At 49.2% G+C, this 22,809-nt stretch overlaps 1 protein-coding gene across 3 annotated transcripts in view; it reads left to right on the top strand.

Moving 5' to 3' along the window:
* The window catches only part of TTC28 (tetratricopeptide repeat domain 28), a 144,410-nt gene extending 121,601 nt beyond the window's left edge, over positions 1–22,809 (top strand). For 2 of the 3 annotated variants that reach the window (XM_068161730.1, XM_068161732.1), the window contains 10 exons: positions 6,133–6,277; positions 7,938–8,117; positions 9,214–9,934; positions 10,699–10,823; positions 11,912–12,143; positions 12,562–12,638; positions 14,687–14,710; positions 15,487–15,616; positions 16,672–16,779; positions 17,266–22,809. In XM_068161730.1, the coding sequence (XP_068017831.1) occupies positions 6,133–6,277; positions 7,938–8,117; positions 9,214–9,934; positions 10,699–10,823; positions 11,912–12,143; positions 12,562–12,638; positions 14,687–14,710; positions 15,487–15,616; positions 16,672–16,779; positions 17,266–18,890 (3,367 nt within the window). In that variant the 3' untranslated portion in view covers positions 18,891–22,809. The remainder of the gene's footprint in view (positions 1–6,132; positions 6,278–7,937; positions 8,118–9,213; positions 9,935–10,698; positions 10,824–11,911; positions 12,144–12,561; positions 12,639–14,686; positions 14,711–15,486; positions 15,617–16,671; positions 16,780–17,265) is intronic. The other variant, XM_068161731.1, reaches the window with a different exon arrangement.

Genomic DNA, 22,809 nt, shown 5'->3' with positions numbered 1-22,809 from the left:
GCAGTACAGTGTCACAGTATAACTTAGGTTGGAAAGGACCTCGAGGATCATCGAGTCCAACCTATCAACACAGACCCCATGACTAGACTATGCACTCTTCTCTTCTGAGCAGAGAGGCCCACAGGCTTTTCCCTTCGGTCCTTTCTTTCTGTGTTCATATGCAGTGAGGATTTCCATCTCCCTGATCTTTATCCCTGCTTCTTCTCCATCTCCCTGATCTTTATCCCTGCTTCTTCTCCATCTCCCTGATCTTTATCCCTGCATCTTCCTCCTGATGGGATTAAAAATCCATTACCACCTGGTGTGCAGCACATGTGTCCAGCCTGAGAGCTTCAGGTGCCTGGTGGCCTGCTACAGAGGGGTGGCCTCTTGGGGGCTGGTTTTCATCTAGAGGCTCCAAGTGTTGGATGCAATGCCAGGTCCTGGGGAGGGTGTAGGGTCCTATTGCTTCCTCCTTTGGAAAGAGAAATATTCAGTAAGAAGTAGGCAGGATTGGGACTGAGGCAGGAGATGTGCTTTTTGTGGGCAGGAGGACCCTGGGCATAGGCAGAGAACTAGACAGGACTGTTTCATTTAACTCAGTAGCTTGGTTTGGGCGATGCAGGGGATGGCATCTTTGCTGTGTCTCTAGATGAATTTGATAGCTTAAGGTGAGAAGCCAGCAAGGACTTGTCAGGCATTATTAGCTGATGACTGTCCTGAGGTGCAGCTGGTTTGAATTTGCTCTTCTCCTGGCCAGGCTGTTCTTGACTGTCAGAGCAATTGCAGGGGAACTCTCTTTTGTCCCTGCTGTCTGTGATGTGGAGCTTGGAGCTCTCTGCTTGTTAAGGACAGGCTTGTTTCTGTTGATCTGAACTCTTGTGCTAATTAGCTGGAATGTGCTGTGTTTCCAGCCTACAGGGCTGCCCTAGTTGCACAGTCTGCACTCATTTTCTGCTTCTTACAGCCTGCTGAGATCTCAGTTTTTACATTGCTGTGCTGATTAGGGCAAGCATTTGAAAAGACAGAATTTTTCCAGTGTTAGCCCTCTCCCTGTGGAGGGGGGCTGCATGATGCAACCTGAGGTCTCTGGCTGGACCTGTGCTCTAGCATGGATTGTGAGCACAGGATACCCCAGGCCTTTCTCAGCCTGCAGTGTTGTGAGCTGTCAGTAGAGCTGGTGAGCTGTAATGGCATCCACATGAAACTGGGAGCTGCCTGCTGTCACCAGCAACTGTCCTGCTTTTCTCTCCAGAACCCACATGCCTATCTGTTCAAGCTGCTGCATCAATGATGAACTATGAGTACTCCTTGCTAGTTTTGGATCAAACAAGCAGATCCCCAGAACTGCTGAGATGTTTTGCTGAGTTCATGTAGCTGTAGGTTGATGCTGATTGGATTGATGCTGCTGTTGTGCTTCAGAGGGTGGTAAATTGTGGCTCACAGCAGCAGATGAAGGTATGGCATCTGTTTGCTTTGGCTTCTGCACTGCAGGGGACAAAGACAAGTTGGGTCTGCTTGGAGCTGAGAATAAGAGCTTTCTTGCCTTCCCTACTGCCAAGGCAGACCCTGCATTCCTCATGTGGGGCCTGAATGCATGTTCACATCTTGTGCTTGAATATTGGAGATCATCAAGGGGGTTAGCATGGCTTGGGGCCAGCGCACGTTCCCTCATGCACAGGAGTTGCACGTGCTGTTAAGGTCCCATGTCAGAAGCTGAGGCCCTGGAGATGCTGGGACTATGGAGCCATCGATGTCTGGCAACAAGTGGGTGACTGAAAGGAAGCCCTTGGTTTGGGACTGGTTCCCTCTGGCTGCTGTCATCAGGTCACCTGGCTTTTAAGGAGGAGTATGGTTTTGTGGCAGTTGTGGCTTAGAACAGCAAAAATGTGGGGAGCTGGCAGTTAACTTCAGGAATCTGGGAGAAGAAATGGACTTTGGAGGAGAAAGAAACACTGAAGGGATGCTGTAGTGCTTTTGGTACTGGGTAATAGCTAAGTTGTGGATGCCACTGATGCAGCCCTCAAGATAGTCCCAGTTGCTCATGTCTTTTGCAGCCCCTGTTTTCTCTGCTTGTTTGGCCTCTTCAGCTTTTGTTGGGTTTCCACATTAAAATTTGATTTCCTCCCTGGTAGTCATCTTCTGCTCCAGGGAGGACTTGGTCACTACCTCTACCTGAATGTAGTGCTCTCACCCTCTCTTTGGCCTCTCCACCATCATGGTGATATGGTTTGTCCTCCTTCCATATGCCTGCACAAGAGTAGAGTCAGCCCTGATGCTGCTCCAAGGGAACTTGCTTGAGGGCAGTTTCTGCAGTGCAGTGTGGTGAGAAGTTATAAAAGGCAAATTGGGAGATAAGGAGCAATGTAACTTGAGAGGTGAATTCACCTCTGCCAAGGCCATTGCTATCTCCCAGCTCCCCTGATGATGCAGGGAGCTTGTTTTTCCCAGCAGAGTCAGTATGCTCAGGATCTATGGCCTGTTGGAAATTTCCAGAGCAAGCTCATTCATTCTGCTAATCCAGCTAGAGGAATCCAGATGCAGGTGGTTAGAATTCACATGGAGCCTCAGCAGCAGCAAAGCCATGGCTATTGCCAAGATGCTGCTTCATCTCCTTGTGCTTAAGGTTTCATCCCGGAGACCATCATGATGTCTGCCTCCCCTCTCCTCTTGGCACAGGACTCTCTGCTGAGTTTGGCCCTGTTGCCTATGCTTATGTTGTCACACAGCAAGTTGCAGCTGCAGATTGGTGGATGGGGAACCAGGAGGGTTCCAGGGATACTGGCCCAGGACAAAGTGAGGTCTTTGGAAGGCAGATAGGACAGCAGTGAGTGGTTGGAGACTCTCTTATCTCTCTGGTTCTCCACCGTGCGTGGTGCTGCGCTGTAGCTGCCCAAGTATGGACCACACAAGCAGAGAGTGCTGGGTGGTCTGGGTTCTGTGCAGCCACTGGTGGGTTCTGGAGATAATTGTGGATCCTTGAAAGCATCCACAGGGAGCTCATATCTGAATGTTTTCTGCAGCTTCCTGCAGCTTGGCATTGTGTGTCAATGCCTGAACATGGATTTGAGGCTGCAGCTCTAGGAAGAGTCTTTAGGAGGAAGGCTTGCAGAATGTCAGGCCTCATGTATGCCAACTGAGGCTGTCAGACCCCTGCAGCAGTGTTTGGCCCCCAGTCCACCCCAAGGGCTGCATGTGGTCATGAGCACTCTTTGGCTTCTGCAGAGTCCGGATGGGTGCCCAGGCGGGAGCAGCTGTGCACCAACTCTGGTTGGGATCCTCCCAGCTGGCAAGCAGAGCCAGGCCCTGGGAGGGTGATGTAGACCAAATTGGTCTGAGCTCAGGGCTTACATGACCAGGGGCTTTTCCCCCTTCCTCTGGGCTGCTGCTGCTGCTGGAGCCATTGCTTTGTTCTCACATCTCTAGGACAAAGGGCGGAAGCAGCACTAGGCTGGTGCAGGCAGCCCCCTGTGCGTTGTTTCCTCTGCCTGCTGCAGGTTGTGCTGCTTGATACAAAGGGTTATAAATAAGCAGCACTGCAGAGTCTGTGCAGAGGCTTCCAAATGAGGGATTTTACTGTTCAGAATCAGGGTACTCCTTTACATTGCAAGAGCAAGGTAGAAATGATAACTGCAACATGCCAGAAGCCAGCGGTCTGTAGAAGGGGTGTTGGGCCAAAAGGTTCAAAAGTCTCCCTCTTGTCATATAGAAAACACTGGACTCTGTTGCCTGACAAGTCACCTGGAGAGTCATTTGTGTGCACTGGTTGGGAGGAAGGGTGGTGGGCTGGCCAGGGCTCCAGCTTTGCTCTGCCTCTGTTTTGTTGGGGTTTTTTTCAGCTCTTCTTTGTGTACACAAACACACAGGCAAGAGATGTGAAAGATTTATGGTAGGAATATCATTGGTGGTGTTCTAATGAAAAGCAATCTGAGTGGTGAAGGAATAAATCTAGAGCTGCTTGGCTGTGAAAGCAAGAGAAGGAGGCTCTGCTGATGGGAGTGTTCAAGCCCCTGTTGCCAGCAGTCACTGAGCCATCTCAGGTCGGTGGGTGCAGGGGGTGAGGCTGGCGAGTGCCGCCTGCTGGCTCCTTGCTGCTACAGGGAGGACCAGGGCTGCTGTGCTGGGACCAGCGCCCTGCCTGCTCACTGCATCCTGGGTGAGCAGCGAGGTGTCCCTGCCCTTCTGGGTTGGTATATCAGGTGGGATATATGGGAGGGGATGTTCTTTGAGCACAGGGTTCAGGGCAGAGAAATGTGTGAGACTGGGTAAGCACAGTTCTTGTCTCCTGTTCTCATTTTCAGCTCTCTGCTACATAATGTACAGAAAGCACTGAGGGCTGCAGCTCAGTCAGCTGCTGCTGCACAAGGAAGCAGAGGGGACCAGCAGTGCTGAGGCTGTGCTGATCCTGCACTGAACCTGGCACTGCACAAGTTAGCTCCTTGAGTGCTCAGCAGTATCCCTGTGTTGGGGGTCAGGCAGTAGGACCCCAAGCTTCTGTTTGCATTCCGAACTTACTCCTGCTGGCCCATGAGGTGTGAATTCCTTTTCAGTTGGGGGCATGGGTGGTAGCATCATTTCTTCTTTAGAGAATAGGTTCTAGACATGATGTGAACTGTGTCTGGAGGCCGGTTGCAGCAAGCAGGGAGAGAGAGGGGAGAGAGGAACTGTTTGAGTCAGTCTGTTGGTGTCAACAGGGCAGGGGCTGTCTCAGACCTGGATTTTGTCAGTGGTAGGAGTGCACTTGAGTGCAGTATTTTGCTCTCCTTGTCTCTCCCTGCATGTTGGCTTAATCTGATAGAGACACTGTACCTCTGTGTGTGTGTCTGCTGTAGGCATGTGTGTATATTCATACATATGAATAAAGATGCAATCAGCTATTAATATAGCTCATTAACATATGTGTTGGATGCTGTGCTGTCTTCTGATTTCCTGGATGTGCAAATACTTTCTGCTTGTAATTTGTATTCTTTGTTGATAAGATAGGGATTGATCCAGGCAAGAGGTAAAAATAAGGAGCAGAGACAAGGCATTTCTTCAGATTAAACATTCTCCAAACAAAAAAGACCTTGCAGACTGTCCTGATAGAGCCTGAGTTTGGTCCTGGATCAGGAAACTGTAGCTGCTTTCCTGTTCCGTGAAGTGACAAAGGCACAGGACATAGGAAGGTGTCTGAGAGGCCAAACAGTGCTGTGCTCCATGGAGACCAAGCATGGAGGAAGCTCTGCACAGCAGTGTTAGAGCATGACCTGGACTGGGATTTCATGGTACCCTCCATCAAATGATTTTGACACCCTGAGGACAGTGGGGCATGTGTGGTCTCATGGGTGGCCTTTTATACTGGAGATTGTTGTGTTTGTTGCTGGACAGCCCCAGTACTGACTCTGGTTACACTCCAGACTTTGCACTACCATTCCTGTTCAATGCCTTATTTCCCTCCCTGCCTGTTCTTTAAGGTCCACCTGTTAAAACTTTCCAGACAGTTGTCCTTTTCACATGAAATGGTTGTTCATGGCAGCAGGCCAAGGCTAACCTTCCTGGGAAGCACAGCTGCTGGATTAGTGAGACGTGACTGGGGCAACATCATTTCCTCAACAGGGCAGTAACTTTTTGCAGCCATCTCAGCCGCCTCAGAATGATGGTGTTTGGAGGCTGGTGATGCCAGGAGAGCACCTGCAGAGCTCTGCCTCTGTGGATGTCAGAAATGGGTTCATGGAGCTGTTCAGAGGAGTGGCAGCCAAGCACAGGTCTAATCTTCATATCTTGTCATTTGCCTGTTGTCACATTTCCTTTTGCTGCCATGCAAAACCCAAGAGCAAATCTTGCTCTGATTGCAGTCAGTTGTTAGTGGGTTTTAATGTTTTGCCTGCACACAACCACCATAGACACATCTGCAGCACAAACAGTGAGCAGTGCTCCAGGCATTTGAATTTGTTGAGGAGCTCCACAGCAACGTCTGCAGCTGTTTCCCCCTGCCATTAATGTCATTGTGGTTTGAAGCTGAACAGGAGGATAAAGCCCTCCCATGATGCACCTTAGAGAAGAGAGTCCTCTGGGTGGACAGGGACTGGCTCATTTGTAAGAGTTAGGCAGTCAGGGCAATCTATAGTGGACCTCAGAGTTCTGCAACTAACCTCTCTTGCCTTTTGTCCACAGGAGCTGTCAGAGCATGACCAGTCTGTTCAGCAGTACCATGTCTCCCGTTAAGGATGGAACATCATCTCTTCCAAGGAGGCAGACGTCCTTCACCAAGCCCCCGCTCCGTGCGCTCTACGACTTATTGATAGGACCTATGGAAGGAGTAAGCCTTTGGCGTGGAGAATTGTAGAGATTCACTGACCAAAATCCCCTGTCACTGTGGGAAAGCAAGTGTAGGCAGTCAGAGATTGTAGCTGAAGTGTGGTGGTTTTCACTTGCTCTTCCTAGGTGGTGAGACTGGGAGTTGTGGGAGGTGGCAACAAAGGATGCTGCTGTCGATACCGCTTCAGTCAGCTGCCAAAGTATGAGGTGTCTGAGCCTAAGCAGGCAGCACATCCTTGATTCACTAATGCTAGTTGGCAAACAGAAGCTCTTTCCAGGGACAAACAGGACTGGGGATAGGAACCAGCAGTACTGGAGCCTAGCAGCACCACTGGCCACCCTGTGCTGTGCCATGCCGGCAGCCAGCTGTGGCCAGACAAGCTGCACCTCGCTCTCTGCATCCAGATGAACAGATACAGGGTCCCTTCTAGCCACTTACTATGAAGATGTAGTTCAGGTCTTGTGTGTGGTTTGACAGTCCCATAATAACAGAAACTTCCAATTACAGTGGCACTGGCTGCCAGTGAGGGACCCAGCCAAGCCAGTGGCTGTCAGCTGGTCTGACCCTGCTCAGCCACGCTCCCCACGAGCGCTGGACCAGAGACTTTTCCATCTTCATGACAAATCACCAGTGTAGCTGGTATCATTGTTCTGAAGCAGAACACATGGGCCCATGCTTGACAGTTCATGCTTTTCTTCTTTTTTTTCTGGCTGAACAGATTATTTTTGGTTAGAACTCACCCTGAAATGAATTCTTGGAGGCATATGAAATGCAAATGATCCTCACAGTTTTATTTCTGTTTCTGTAATGCACACAGAGCTGTTGTGAGGGAGGGAAAAAAATATTAAACTCTGGGGGGTTTACATACAAATTAAAAATGCTGCTAGGCACGGGTCACCATGGCTGAGATGCTCTGATTGTGTTGCTGGCAGCTAGAGGTCCTGGAGCAACAAGTAAAATGGAATCTGTATTACCAAAACAAACTAAAAAAAAACCCTTCAAACATTTCCAGAGAGCAGCAGCTGCCCCAGTGGGAAGCTGCTCCTGTCAGCTCAGGCTCTGCAGAGCAAGGCAGGGCTGGCTGGAGGCTGGGGAATTCAGCTACAGAGCAGGCGTGCTGGGCGCACTCCAGGGGCCTCCCTGGGGGTGGAACTGAGGCAATGAACGATCAGGATGGCGAAGAACTGGCTGCTGGGTCTGCTCTGTGGCAGCACCTGCCCTGCCTCTCTGTTTGTAGTCAGTGGGGCAGGGCTGTAAGGAGTGCAGGAGTAACAGCGAGAGGTCAGCAACTGTTTTTAACTCCTTTTAGATGAAAATGTTCTTTTCCTCCAGCAGTTTTATTCCCACTTCAAATGGCAAAAAGCCTTTTAAAGCTCTTCACTGTCTCTCTTCAGCTTTCTGTGGTTTGACATTCTCCCTTGTAGCTGACCTGGTTTTGGTGTTTCCGACTCACTCCAGACTCCCTTTGGAGGTGACTGCTAGACTGGCTTTTTTCTATTTCTTTAGTGATGCTCATTCATCTTTGCTGCTGCCTGAGAGCTAAAGCTTGAGACTGACTGGGAAGTCCTCTTATTCTTTGACTGCTAGTGAGATGGGTCAGTGTGTCTTGGCTGAAGCAAGGTAGCGGAGTGGATGGGCTGATTCTCTCTTTTCCTTTCAGGGTCTGATGCATTCCAGTGGGCCTGTCGGCCGCCACCGCCAGCTAATCCTGGTTCTGGAGGGAGAGCTGTACCTCATTCCTTTTGCTCTGCTGAAGGGCAGTTCCTCCAACGAGTACCTCTATGAGCGCTTCAGCCTCATTGCAGTGCCATCCATCCAGTCGCTGAATCCCAGCTCCAAGGTCAGGCACTGCTGTATAAAACCTTGCTCACAGCATCTCCCTGTGGGGTGCAGGTTCCTATACATGCTGGAAAAGCAGCAGCTCTGTCCTGCTGCACCAGGCACAGGGACAGAAACCACAAATGTTCCACCCTCTTGAGGCACTCCCAGTCCTGATGAGTGTGTTGAGCACCACTGGTGTAGTTCCTGCAGCACAAAACCACAGCCCCAGGCATGCCAGGAGGGACAAGGGGAATGGATCATTTATATATCCTCCTCTGAAGGATGGCACATCCTGGAGTGTGGAACTACATGGCAGACTGCAGAAGTGTCAGTGGTCCTGATCTATACTGAGCTTCCTTGGCAAACTGATCATCCTGTCACATTTCTGGCTCCTTTACAAGCATTTTAGCTTTTTGTGGGGGAAGGCCACAAATGCTCAGGACACTGTGAAGCTCTAAGGCAAAGTGAATACCCCAGGCAAATCCTGCAAAAGTTTCTACCTGCTGATGTTGACTTCAGCATTTCTAAGGGCCAGGTCTCCAGGAGGAAGCCTGAAGTGTCACATCTCTTGCTGAGCTGTGTTTGTTGCATGTCACAGCTTGCACCGGGTTAAACACAGTCACAGGAACAGCAGAAGGGTCTGAACCTCATCAGCATTCCTCCTGAGGGAATTGTGTTTTTCTGCTCAGTGTCAGGCCCCAGTGATCAGCATCATGCTGCTGGCAGTGGTGATACTGGTCCTTGACAGACAGGTGTGAGGGACCAGTTAGCAACTGGTTACAAATAGTCTTCACATAAGGTGGGAAGCTGTGATAATGCTTTTAGCTCTGCTGCGGCCCTCAAAGGGACCTGGGCTCAGTCTTTTGTTTTGTTCCTATCTCTCTGTGTTCACCCAGGATGTGGGGATAGAAATCCTGATTGGACTCCAGTTGAGATGTTCATTGGAATACTGAAGGAAACTAAAGGGATGGTTTTGTTTGTTTGGTTTTTGGGGTTTTTTTTGGTACTTATGACAACCAGACTTCTGTTTGGAGCCAGACAGAGGATATTTTATTACCAGCACCATAACAAACAGATCTTTGAAAGACATTTTCTCTTTCTCTTCCTCTCTGTAGTCCCAAGCAAAGAAGAATACTCCTGCTTACTCCAGTTCTACCTCAATGGCAGCTGTAATAGGAAATCCCAAGCTCCCTCCAGCAGTTATGGACAGGTGGCTATGGGGGCCTATGCCCTCTGCAGAAGAGGAGGCATACATGGTATCTGAGTTACTTGGCTGCCAGCCATTAGCTGGCAGTGCAGCAACAAAAGAGAGGGTCATGAGTGCCCTCACTCAGGCAGAATGTGTTCATTTTGCGACCCATGTCTCCTGGAAACTGTCTGCTTTGGTCCTGACACCCAACACTGACAGCAATCCAGCCAGCAGCAAGAGTTCTTTTGGGAACCCCTACACAATCCCAGAATCCCTTCGGATGCAGGACGATGCCAGTGATGTGGAGAGCATCTCAGACTGCCCTCCTCTTCAGGAGTTCCTGCTCACAGCTGCTGATGTCCTGGATCTGCGGCTTCCTGTCAAATTAGTAGTTCTTGGCTCTTACCAGGAATCCAACAGCAAAGTCACTGCTGATGGAGTCATTGGCTTGACAAGAGCGTTTCTGGCTGCTGGGGCTCAGTGCGTCCTCGTGTCCCTCTGGCCTGTTCCTGTGGCTGCTTCCAAGATGTTTGTGCATGCTTTCTATTCCTCCCTTTTAAATGGGATGAAAGCCAGTGCAGCCCTTGGAGAAGCGATGAAGACTGTGCAGAGCAGCAAGCAGTTCTCCCATCCATCCAACTGGGCAGGTAGGAAGGATCTGCTTTTTGACACACCAAATGAGGGTTCTACAAAGCGCTCTTATGGCAGACTGAGTTTAGTGAGGAGCTGTGCTAGCAGGGAGTTGGGAGTGCTATGTGCTCTCTTCTCTATCTGAATTCACCCTCATGTCTCAGTCTCCAGCTGCTCTGAATGGGGCTGACTGTCAGTGCCATGGAAAACATCAGTATTTCACTGTTAAGAATTTGATTAATGCAACTTTTGAAGTGAATATTTCACCACAGTGGTTTCATGACTGGAAAGAAAAGGCACCAGAGAGATGTCAGGCAGCCATGTGCTTCACTGCCGTGGATGAGGAGGGGCAGGCAGAGCTGCTCCTGCTGCATTGAGGATGTACATAAGTCAGGATGTGTTTCTGACCAAGACAGGGAGAGCTCTCAGTTTTCTGAGTTGTGTGTCTTTGAGCACTGTTCAGCATCTATTGATCTCCGCTGCTGTAAGGGAGACGTGGAGCATGCTAGGACAAGCTCAGCTGCAGTACAGTGTTTTTCCGCTTGCTTGAACAGGAAAACACTATTGATCTCATGGAGGAGGACTGTGAGAAGCATCTAGAAGCTTTCTGGAACTTCACTCTCTGGGACTAGGCAGGGAATGGGCAGCTGCTGTGGGAAAAGACCATCGCTGCAGAGCACAGCAAACCCCCATTCCAGGAGGGCAGAGCATGTCTGTTTCTGTTCTGGACATTTCCTCTAACAAACAGAGATTTAAGAGTCTCTTGTTCTGAATCCTGCAGGCTTCATGCTTATTGGGAGTGATACAAAGTTGAACAGCCCTTCTTCACTGGTGGGACAGGCCCTGACCGAGATCCTGCAGCACCCTGAAAGGGCCCGAGATGCTCTGCGTGTCCTGCTGCATCTGGTAAGGGAAAGGAGACAGGCAGAGGGAGCGTGCTGCAGAGATAACCTCACCTGTGCATCTCTAAATGGTGGAGGGAAAGAGAGGTGGGCCCTGATGTATAGCCACTCCCACTGGAATATATATGCACATTTATATACAGAGACCTTCAACCCTTCTTCCTTACCACAAGGCAGGCTCTTGTGAAAGCTCAGTGTCACTGTGAAAAGTCTGGGACACCTGATGATCCTGGTGATGCTGCTCTGGTAGGGGGGTTGGAATAGGTGATCTTTTGAGGTCCCTTCCAACCCCTAACATTCTGTGATTCTGTGCAGTGTCCAAAGAGATAAAGGAAATGAAGTCTCACACTGTGTTGTGACAAAACCTTCCCCAGACCCATCTGCTTTGCATTGGCTGTTGAATTTGGTCTCTGCTTTAAAAATGAGATAATCATTGGGGTTAATTTTTTTTCTGCAAGAGAGTAGCTGCAAATCTTGCAGCCATGGAGATGCAGAGCACAGTGACTGCTGTCTCTTTGCATACTTGGAAGGTAAGAGGCACTTTGTCCCCAAATCTATCAGTAGCCTGTTGTGGGGAGCAGCATGACTGGAGCCAAACTTCCAGATGGCTTCAGTAATCTCTTCTGGCTTTTGACACTTTTCTTTCCAATGTGTCTTCTGTGGTCCCACAGGAAGGTGGAGTGTCCATAGGATGATGGCAACCTGTGGATATTGCTAGTTGTCCCAGTTGTTGGATTTTGTGGAGACAGATGTCTTTAGTGTTTATCATGTAGCTGCAAACTCTTGCCTGCTAGTAAGCAGTGTACAGGAGTGACTGGGACCTGAGCTTGACTCGTGTGGGGAGAAATGTGGCTGCCAGGCCTATAGGAAGCTATCCCCATCAAACCAGTACTTTGTTTCCACTGGCATCCTGGAAAGTGTGGACACTCTAGACAGTAATTTTTCAGCTCTGCATGCTGAGCTGCTGGAAGCTCTGCTAATGTCCTTCTGTGTGAGACAGGCCCAGCTCAGCCCTGGGTTTGCTCGCTCCCAACCTGCTGAGGTTAGTGAAAAGCTCTTCTAAAATAAGCTAATGCTAACTTTCCCCCAAAGGTGGAGAAGTCATTGCAGCGGATCCAGAACGGGCAGCACAACTCCATGTACACCTCCCAGCAAAGCGTGGAGAACAAAGTCGGTGGCATTCCAGGCTGGCAAGCACTGCTGACCGCGGTGGGCTTTCGGCTGGACCCCCCGGCCAGCGGCCTCCCGGCAGCGGTCTTCTTCCCAACCGCCGACCCCGGCGAGCGGCTGCAGCAGTGCAGCACCACCATCCAGTCCCTCCTGGGTAAGAGCAGGCCAGCCCTGGGCTCTGCCCACCAGCATTCCCTGCCTTGCTTTGGTGCAAGCCTGAAAAAGGGTGATGCTCCTAATCAAAGTATTGAACAGGGTAGAAGTTCTAGAAGTAAAGGCTTCACTGAACGTTTTGTCATCAGTGGGAATCATTTACTGCTGGGGCCAGTATCTGAGAAGTGTGAGGTGTAAGGATTCCCTTCTCCCAGCTCTCAGTCCTAAAATGTGTCAATCAGATGCACAGTGGGAAATGCTTTTGCTTTCTGGAGATTGCTGCTGTTTCCAGAGCTGTTCAGTGACGTCAGGGAGAGGTTTTAGGACTTGGCAGAGTTTGTGACCTGTCCAGGTTCTTGCACTTGCAGCAGGCAAGGGACAGGCCCTGAACAATCCCTGCTTTTGCTGATGTTTTCCAGGTTTGCCGAACCCTGCACTTCAGGCACTTTGTAAACTCATCACAGCTTCAGAAACAGGAGAACAGCTTATCAACAGGGTGAGTTGGGGAGTTTTCCTCCAGTACCAGTTCCCAAATGGTGCTTTCCAGGTCAGTAGATTCAGAAGTAAACAGAATACTTTATGCCCTGGATTATCAACCCAGAGTTTGCAGGGAGACTTCAGGGCTGAAATTCTAAACTGGCCTATGTAAAAGGAAGTGAGTCCAGAAGGGAAAAATGCAGGTATGTTACTGGGCTGCTTTGGGTATCCTCCTTCAGTGACAGAAGTGAAAACATGATACCTGCTGCAGTGAGGGGGAAGCAAAATATGGGAAATGAGGGGCAGAACTGTAAATGTTATTTGGCCATCATATCCAGGGCCCATGCTGGCTGGTCTTTATCCACTGTAACTACCAAAGTCCCAAGGTGTACTTGACTTTGGATGATGCAAGGTCTGTCAGAAACCTTTCTGAGCCTCTGCCTCTCCTGGGGTGCATGCTGATAGCTCTGCTGAAAGGATTCATGGCCTTTAAAAGAAAGGCAGTGCCACCTGTGCCTGTGGGGGTCCTCCCTGCTCCCCCACCCTCCTTCACATTCCTTCCTCTCCCCAGTCCTTCCAGCATGCCTGGCCTAACTTGACCTTTCTCTGTGCCACCAGCTTCATTACATGTTTCTTGTCCTGACTGCTCCTCTAATGAGGCTTCTTTTTGTCATTTGCCTGCTGCAGTAACTGAGCACACTGCACCTCATGAATGGGTCTGGAGCTCACTTTCTTTTCCCCTTTCCCCATGGAAAAGTGTTCTAGGGAAGTACTGCTTGTGGGCAGCTGGGATTGTCTCTCTGGAGCCTCAGAGGTCTCTTCCCTTCATGCTGTCTGCACAAAATGCAAATCAGAGCCCCAGCTTTGCTGTGCCCCACAAAGCAGCCTGCTTTGTCTGCCCATCCGACTGAGTCTGCCTCGAGGAAGGTGTTTCTTGTTAGGATCTACAGCAGTGCCTGAGACACTTCTGCTGGCTTCTCCTTGATGGCGTTTTGCTTTCTTGCCTCGGCTCTTCTGTCAGTGCCTGGGATTTCTGCGGCTGAACGGCAGGGTTGGTTTTCCCTTATGGCCACTAGAGGGAGGCCGAGAGTCGAAGGGATGCGACAACAGGCAAATTTTGGATGGGTCAGGATGTGTTACAGTGCCTGTGAGGTGACTTCACGATTGTCTTCTTGCCTTGGACAATTGAAACACCCGAGGAAAACACTCAGATGGCTGCACACAACTAACGAGAGAGGCACCCACCGTTTCCCCAGCCGCCCAGTGCAGTAAATATTGGCAGGGGCACTCTGCTGGTTTTGCAAACCCCAGGCAGAGTTTCCTTTTGCACAAGTGTCTGTCCAGTTTTTACAAGTTAGGGTTTTTTCAGCTTAGCAGTGACTTGCTTTTCTCTCCTCCTTCACTCAGCAGTTCAGTTGGTGAGAGCTTAGGCTCTGCTTGTCCCAGAGGAGAGAAGACTGAAACCAGAGCCTGAGGACTGACGGTTCAGTCAGTGGCTGTTGCTGTCTTTCCCATCTTGGTGATGGGCATCACAAGGGAGCAGGTGCTCTCAGCATTAGTGAAGCAGCAAGGCAGGGAGCCTCATCTTTTGATAAGGCACAAACCTACGTTTTTTTAGTGCAAAAGAGAAAGCAGGTGCCACAAAAGAGAGGACTTTTAGAACCGTGGCATGTGCGAGGCAAAGTTAGGTATGGCTGGCTGCGTTAAGTGCCAAGAAAGTACCCCAGGGAAAACAAGAGAAGGGTTTGTTTTGTGCTCAGCCCTCTGCCAGAGTGTGGGTTGGCCTGAGTGTCTCCCTGCTGAGTGTCTGAGTTGATTGTTATAAGCTGGGCACTCCCAGATTTCCAGCTGCCTGTTCCCACACTGTGGGACTCATGGTTCGCAGCTCAGGCCATTCCCTCTGCTCCCTTCTCTCCCTGAGCGGAGCCTCTGGCAGTCTGGATGCTGGTTTGCATGGGGCTGTGTCGCTGCAGGGCTCTCCATCACAGCCCTTTTGTAGCACAGAGTAACCTGTGTGCGTTCTTATTTTCTCCTCTCTTTTCCTTTCTTGTTACCTGCTGCCCGAAGGCTGTTAAAAATATGGTGGGAATGGTGAGTATTACATGGACTGGGGAGTGACAGTGCTGTGGTCACTGCTGCTGCAGAGCATCTGCAACCCTCTTCCAGGCCTGGAATCTGTTCCCTAGTGCTAGTGTGGCAAACAGACTGCCTCAGCTTTTGGGGGCTGTTGGAATGGGGTGGTCCTGACCTTAGCTGGTACCTGGTTCATGACTTTCTGTCCTTCCTGCCCTGGCTTTGTTTTTTAATTACAGGGGATCCTGGCACCTTAATTTGTGTCAGATCTTCATGACTACTTTTTTTTCCTCTACTTTGCTACTCCTGTCCCTTGGGCACAGTTGAGAAACTTCTTTCCTGGAAGCCATGGAGGTATTAGGAAAGTCTTCCCTGGTTTCATATGACTTGTTCTGCCCAGTTAAATGCTGAGAATGAGTTTCTTGGGATTTGCACAAGGAGTGTGGCTCAGTCACAGAATGGGCTTTAGTGTATTTCTGTGAGCAGCCCTAAAGTAGCTCTCTTCTTTTCTTTCACTTCACAGACCTTCCTGCTGTGCTTCCTTCTTGCTCGGTTTTCACTGGCCACTCCCCAGCCCTCACTCCTGTTCTGTCCCTGCCTTTGCTGCTGTTCAAGTTTGTCCATTGTTGCTGTCCCTGGCCTGCCCCTCTGCCCAGACCTGACTGTTCTGTTGAAGAACAGCAGCTCCTGTGGGTGTGCAGGGAGAGGGATGTTTGCAGTGCATTTCCATGGCTGTCAGAAGAGCAGTGATGTGTTCTGTAAGGAATGAATGATGTCTGTATTGTTTTCTCCAGCTCCACCAAGTCCTGGTTCAACTTCAGGCAGGCGAGAAGGAGCAAGATTTCTCCTCTGCACCAATCCAGGTTTCCATCAGTGTCCAGCTCTGGAGGCTGCCTGGCTGTCATGAGTTTCTGGCAGCTCTAGGTAGGAAAACACTTCTTTCCTTTGTCTCCTGTGGTGGCTTCAAGTAGTGACCAGACTCACAGCTTTAGATCTGTTTGTCTGGGTGCTGCTTGGTCTCTGCATCTCTGGATGTGACCCCTGACATCTCAGGACTTCTCTGCCAGTTCCTGTGTGCAGAGTTCCTTTGCTTGCTGGCTGACCAGAGGTAAGGTGCATTTTTCTCTCATGCACCAAGACATCTCTCAAGTCAGCTGAGCACAGACTTCAGGACTGACAGCAGGCTGGCACTGTCAAGTTGTTTTAAGCCTGGTTTATATTTCAGGGTCCTGTTCCCCTCTTGTTCATATTACATACTTTGAGTTTGCTCCTGGTCTTCTACCTGAAGTGAGCCAGTTATTCCTTTGGCAGGGAAGCCTGTGCACTGGCAGGGGTAGGACATTCCAGGGTGATTGTACTGGGATCTATATCTGTTAGAAGAAACAGATGAGAACTAAATATCCAACTAGATTTTATTCTGGCTTGAGCTTTGCTTAGAGCTGGCTGAAAGGCAGTGCAGGGAAGAGGCAGTGCTGCAAAAAGAAACATCCAAGGAGGCTGAGGAGCTTGTACAAACCAGGCATCTCTTCTCACAGTCATGCCCCCAGCAGCCCAGCCCTCATCTGCTGAATCCCACAGTCTGTGCTCTTCTTCAGACCCACTGCTGTGAGAAACCCTTGGATTAATGATGAATGGTAGGGCATGTGAGGCACTGCCCCATGAGGTGTGTTTAGTGTATCATTCCCTGACAATTCCAAATAATTTGCAACTGAAAAAGTAGACCAAGTGCATTTGTCTGTCAGTTTGGACAGGAGTGATTTGTTCACAGTCCAGCACCATAAAGCTCCCAAAACCTGCTGGAAAACAATGGAAATTAAACCAAATCAGCAAACTGAATTGTAGATGAGGAGTCATCATCTCAGGGTACTGCAGCATCTCCTATCTCTTTGTTCTGATTGTGGTACAAAGGAGATCACACTTGTTTAAGACACTGGATCTTTCTATGAGGTGTGATTTTTCTGCTCCATTTTCCACTCCAGGTTTTGACCTTTGTGAAGTTGGCCAAGAAGAGGTGATTCTGAAAACTGGAAAGCAAGCTAATAGGAGGACCATGCACTTTGCTCTACAATCCTTGCTGGCACTTTTTGGTAAAGCCACTTACAGTCATTTTTGCTCCTGTATCACTGATGAGTTGATGCTGAAATGTCACATTTGTACCTTTTGCAGAGGTCACACATGTCATACAGACTAGGCATTGTGCAACAGGTGCAGCAAATGGTTTTTTGGGGGGGTTTTGGTATGTGAAACAAAGACCAAGACCTGGCTAAGGCCAGAGCTGGGAATGGAGTCCAGCAGCTGGAGGATGTATCACTCACTCTTGGTTTTGAGATATAAAATGATGATGAATTGGCAGATTTCACGTGGGATGAGGCTCTTGCCTGGGCATTTCCTGGGCTCTGCACAGGTTTTTTTCCTCACTCAGGTAGCAGTTGGGTATTTTTGAAGCAGCATGGAGTCTGAGTGCAAGTTTTGTATCGTTTTCTCTTAATTCTGAGAGAACATGACTGGGTTTTGTTTGACTTTATTGTGTATCTAGGGGCACGTTTGTACATGTGTGTTTTCTCTTTTTTCAGATTCTACAGAGCTGCCCAAGCGCCTCAGCCTGGACAGTTCCTCATCCCTAGAGTCACTGGCTTCTGCTCAGTCTATTTCCAACCCTGCACCCCAGTACCAGAATCCTCCATTCTCTCCTCCTTGTCCAGACAGCATTGCGTCAGATGCCATTTCTGTGTATAGCCTGAGCTCCATTGCCTCCTCCATGAGTTTTGTTTCCAAGCCAGAGAACGTGCCAGACGGTGTGGGACACAGAGGACGCCAGGACTACGAGAGGCCCAAGAACATCTATCCACATAGGTCTGCAGTACAGAGCCAGTTGTCACCACAAACCAGCACCGGAACCAGCAAAGATGAGGAAGAGTATGAAGGTTTTTCTATAATCAGCAACGAGCCTCTGGCCAGTTACCAGGAAAACACAAAGCCAAGGTTTTCTCCTGATCACAAACAGCCCAGAACTGGTCAGACTGGAGGCACTAAAGAGTCTGTCAACCCCAAAAGGAGCGTAAGTACCCCAAATTCTCCTGTTAAAATGACTCTTATTCCCAGTCCAAATTCACCTTTCCAGAAAGTGGGGAAACTTGCAAGTTCTGATACTGGGGAATCTGACCAGTCTAGCACTGAGACTGACAGCACTGTCAAATCCCAGGAGGACAGTAGTCCAAAGCTTGATCCACAAGAGTTGGCCCAAAAGATTCTGGAGGAAACTCAGAGTCACCTCATTGCTGTCGAACGCCTTCAGAGGAGCAGCAGCCAAGTAAGCAAGAGCACCAGCTCCGATGATGGAGCTTCCACCCCCACAGGTCTGTCTGCTTTTAGATCCTCAGAGACCAGTGCATTCAGTCGCCCAGTCAGCTCCAGTCAGAAGAATCAGTCTTCACCCCTTGCGATGAAACCAAAGCCTCCAACAAGGAGTTCCTCCCTTCAGAAAGTGAGTTCTGGCTATAACAGCCCCACGACATCGGAGATGTCCAACAAAGAAGGCACGGGCCAGTACAGCGGGCAGCCGTCTCCAAGTTGTGATTCACATGGGTCCTTAACCGAGCAGCCTCACTTTAAACTCAAGTACCCCAGCTCTCCCTACAGTGCTCATATTTCTAAATCACCCAGAAATAACTCTCCAAGCTCAGGGCATCAGTCTCCTGGTGGCAGCACTCCATCTCCTGCTCTTTCTTACTCCTCGGCTGGTTCTGCTCGCTCAAGTCCAGCTGATGCCCCGGACATAGACAAACTAAAGATGGCTGCCATCGATGAAAAAGTGCAAGCAATTCACAACTTAAAGATGTTCTGGCAAAGCAGTCCCCATCACTCCACTGGCCCAATAAAGATTCTCCGAGGAGCTCCTGGGACAATGACTTCTAAAAAAGATGTCCTCAGCTTGCTCAATTTATCTCCACGGCACAACAAAGAAGAAAGTGCAGATAAGCTGGAACTGAAGGACCTGTCTATTGGGCAGCACCTTGCTTCTCCACAGAAGAACCCTCCAAACGGACATAAGCGCCCCGACACCACAAATGCAGTGACATCGACTCATCCGCCACCTTCCAGCAGCGCCCCGGGCACCACACGACCCTTGAGGCTGCCCTCTGGGAACGGTTATAAGTTTTTGTCACCAGGAAGATTTTTTCCTTCCTCCAAATGCTGAAATGTTTCGAGTACCAGCTGACGAGTTACAGCCTTGTGAAAGTATTTGCTTCTGCCCACCTGCCTTTATCAATACAGAACCATTCTCTGAGAAGCCATGGCCATACCCACAGCTGGCAATGCACAGGAAGGTGACAGAATGGCCCTGCCTGTCACTGCGGAGAAACATGGGCCTTACACAGATGGGTTTGGGTTTCCCTTATCAGGACCTTGGCCAGACTTACTTGATAACAGCTTCTACATAGTGTTCAGTATTTGCAGCAACAGGTCCAAGGAGCCAGGTTGTCTGATAAAGCACTAGCTTTTAAGCCCACCTGCTTGTATTTCTTAACCTAACCAGAGGTTTTACAACTGGCTTTTTATACAGATATGATACATATCAGGGATTGGAGAGGAAAGGGAGAGGAGGCAGAGCTTCCATGTATAGCACCAAGTATGCACAGGCTCTGCTTAGAGAAGTAGAAGCGGTTTGATTGCTTTCAAAGGCTGACAGAGAGGCCAACACACCTCTAGATACCTCTGCTGAGTTAGCTGAACACAAGAAATGGCTGGCGATGGAGCTCCACAGCAGCATGATACTGGCAGTTCTCCTGCATCATTTAGAGGATGGTGAAACAAAGATAAGAGGACAGAGGTGCCCCACTCTAAAACCTGCATCTTGGGTAGCTCTTTTCTGGAGGGAAACTTTTCAGGTGATACTTTGCTGGCTGGTCTGCTCAAAGGAAGGGCACAACAAGGAAGGTGAGCCTCAGAGTGAGGTAGTGAGTGTGTGACAGAGGGACAAGTTCTGGGTTTATTGACTGCTCTGATCTTTCTGACACAGCATTAGGAAGGTGAAATATACGTTTTGGCAGCACAGTGTCTCCTGGCTGTTAAGTGTGCACAGGAAAGGGTTACAGGCACTGAAGCTCAGAACGTTACCTTACAGGCCCACAGTTGTCAGGAATGTGAGATCAGTGTATGTGATTTGGAAATCACTTGACCAAATCAATCCTTCCCTGATCCTGTGAAATCATGCCCAGCACGGTCAGGACTGCAAGCCTGTCCCCTTCTGTGGAGGCAGGTTCCTCCTGGAGCGAGCCTGCCAGCTGGAGCAGAGGCCACTGCAGCCAGAGCTCATCCGTGGGGCAGGAGCGGGGCAGCTGTGTGCAGATCCTGCGCCCCTCCAGTCCTGGAGAAGAGAGAAGCAGGAGCCCCCAGGGGCGCTGTGTCAGTTGGCTTTGCGAGGCTGGATGGTGTTTAGGTATTAGGGATCACGTTGGGCATCGCTCCTAAGCGGCTGGCAGAGGCGGCGATGCCATCGGGAGCAAATGGTCATTTACATGCACTGAACGCTGCGGGTGCTGGCAGCGCCAGCTCGGCCACGCTGCGCGGGTAGCTCCGAGCCAAGGATTCCCCAGGCCGTGTGCTGTGAAGTCGGAGCACTGGATCACCAAAAGTCTTTTGGTTCCTATTCTGCACTTCCAAAACGCGCTGAGTGACTGAAGGCGACTCACTTCACCTCCCCGTGCCTCATCTTCCCTTTCTATCGAAATGGGGATAGTAGAACTTACCTACCTACCTCACAGAGGTGTTGTGAGGCTTAATTAATTAGGCCCTGAGGTTTAGCTGGATCTTAAGTCAACTTCCAGTCTTGCAACTGACTACCTGAATGGTGAGTGCAGCCAGCTCTGTGAAGGTGTTAGGTGCATTGCTGCACTTCCCGTGTCTGGGTGCTCTTCTTGAAAGTACAGATCTGATTGTGATTTTCTTAGGGATCTTGGAGGGAAAACATGATAGCAGGACAAGGGATTCAGTTCTGATGGCAGAATACAAAATCCTTTAGGTTTGGCTTTACTCAGGGTGTGTGTATCAAGCACTTGCTTTGGGTATGTTCTAGAATCCACTGGGTAGGAGAGAACGTTTCGAGTTTTGCCGTTGCAAGACATGAACACAAGCACTAAAGGCAAAGGATATGGGGCTGTGTTGTTACTGTCAGCTGACAAGGGATGGGTGATCACAACAATTTCAGTGCAGAAAGGCAAAAGGAGTAGTTCCTCTACTCACATTATGCAATGTAGCAGAACAGTTGAGTAAATCTGTTCAAAGTCATGCGATGCAAGTTGTTTGTCTGTACATTACATCTTTCTGTGACGGTTTTGGTGCTAGATATCATGTTCTCATCATTTGGCAGGAAAAATTAGAATAGTGGGCCAAAATGAGTCAGTGCAGGGTCTGCCCATGGTGGAGACCGTGGCGCTGCTGAGCGTGCAACTGTCTGTGGTCGCAAGACTGCCGAGAGACTTCATGTGACTGTTTCTCTAACCAGCGTAACTGTTTCAAAACGACATCCCAGGAACACCCAGGATGGAAGTGGGCAGCTTTTTGTTTATAGCAACAGCAAATACTCCCTGTAGTGCTGCATAACACGCAAGAAATAAGGCTCTTTACTTGTAGTTTTACTTCCATAACTAAAGGATCTTTTAACCTGTAGAAGTTCTATCTTGCCATTTTGGTACAACCCATTTTCGTGCTGCCAGTAGGTTTTGGTACTGGCCTGAAGTGTTCAGAAAGACCTAAGTCGGGGCATGGGGGGGGGGTGGGGGGGATAGGGTGGTTCTTTTGTTGTGTTGGTTTATTTTTTTTAAGGAGGGGGAAGCATTAGAAACAGGGAGAGGGTTCAGATGTAGAGGAAGTTCAGTATTTGGGGAAATTGGTGTTGTATAAATACAGACTTGCCACGGGGCACTTCCGTCGGCTTGATGAGAGCCATGAAGATGCATGCTTGCTCATGGCCGGGAGACACTTCACACACCTCGTGCCTCACTCCTCCACCCCGCCCTGAATGAGAAACAAGCCCTTTGTGAGTGGAAAAAAAAGAAAAAAGGAAAAAAAAAAAAAAAAGATAAATGAAAGAAAGAAGAGTTGTATCAGGTTTGCCCAGCCTGTGGAGAAATTCAGGAGATGAAAATGACATGTCCTCCGTGTGGTATTAGAATCCCTTCTGTGGAGTTGAAATGCATTTGTCGTCGTCGTATTTGTGCATGGTACAAGTGACAACACTGCTTAATACAGTGAGCAATAAGAATGAGGTCTTTTTTTTCCACTGTCACGTTAAGCCTGCCACGTGCAACCATCCCCCGAGGCCACAGGATGCGTTTTCGGTTTGGGTTTTGCCCGGTTGTGTTTCACTGTGTGAGGAGATGACAGATGATTGGGGTTTTGGTTTGTGTTTTTTTTGATTGACTGTCTTTAGCTCCAGCTAAATGGGAACAGCAAACCATCTCTGATCAACATCCAGTTTAATTTGGTTTTGTTGGTTAGCCTGTACCCTGGCCTGATTTTCCTTCCTTTTAACCATACCTTACTTAAACAAGGTAAAAAAAACCAAACCATTGGAGGGGGTGCTACACCCACCAGCATCATTGGAAGCCGTAGTTCCTTTCATTAGGTCAAACTCGTTCTGTGAACACCTCTTTCAAGTTGCAGAATAGATCCAGGTGCACAGAAGTCTCTATGGATCTGTTAGGAAACACTGGTAGTTTCAGGCTAGGTGGTAAAACATGGGTTTGAGCAGTTTCGGGTTCATTGCCACGCTGTCCAGAAAGGCTGCAGATGTGTGTGGAAAACTTGGCCCCTGGCTTGGAGAACTCCTTCAAAAGAGCGTTGAAGATGGTAACTCAGAGAGGACTGTCAGCAGAGACTCTTGCAAGCAGCAGCCCTTTAGCACTTGCTCTCTCCCTGTATGCAGTGTTAGCCATGTTTGGCCTATATGGACTTTCTTTGTAAATTAAAAACTCTGTTTCCAGACAGCATTAAACTTTTTATATTATGAAATTTACCATGTAAAAAGATTTTCATATTTTTATTGAAATTGCTAAGGCATTTGGCCTTCTTTCTTTGTGATTTCAGTGTCTATTAAAGCATGAGTTCTCTCAGTA

The sequence above is a fragment of the Melanerpes formicivorus genome, unplaced genomic scaffold, assembly GCF_026170545.1.
Source record: "Melanerpes formicivorus ecotype bairdi unplaced genomic scaffold, bMelFor1.0.p_v2 SCAF_60, whole genome shotgun sequence".
Classification (NCBI taxonomy): domain Eukaryota; kingdom Metazoa; phylum Chordata; class Aves; order Piciformes; family Picidae; genus Melanerpes; species Melanerpes formicivorus.
Note: the sequence above shows the minus strand (reverse complement) of the source record. Positions and strands in the feature narration are given on the sequence as shown.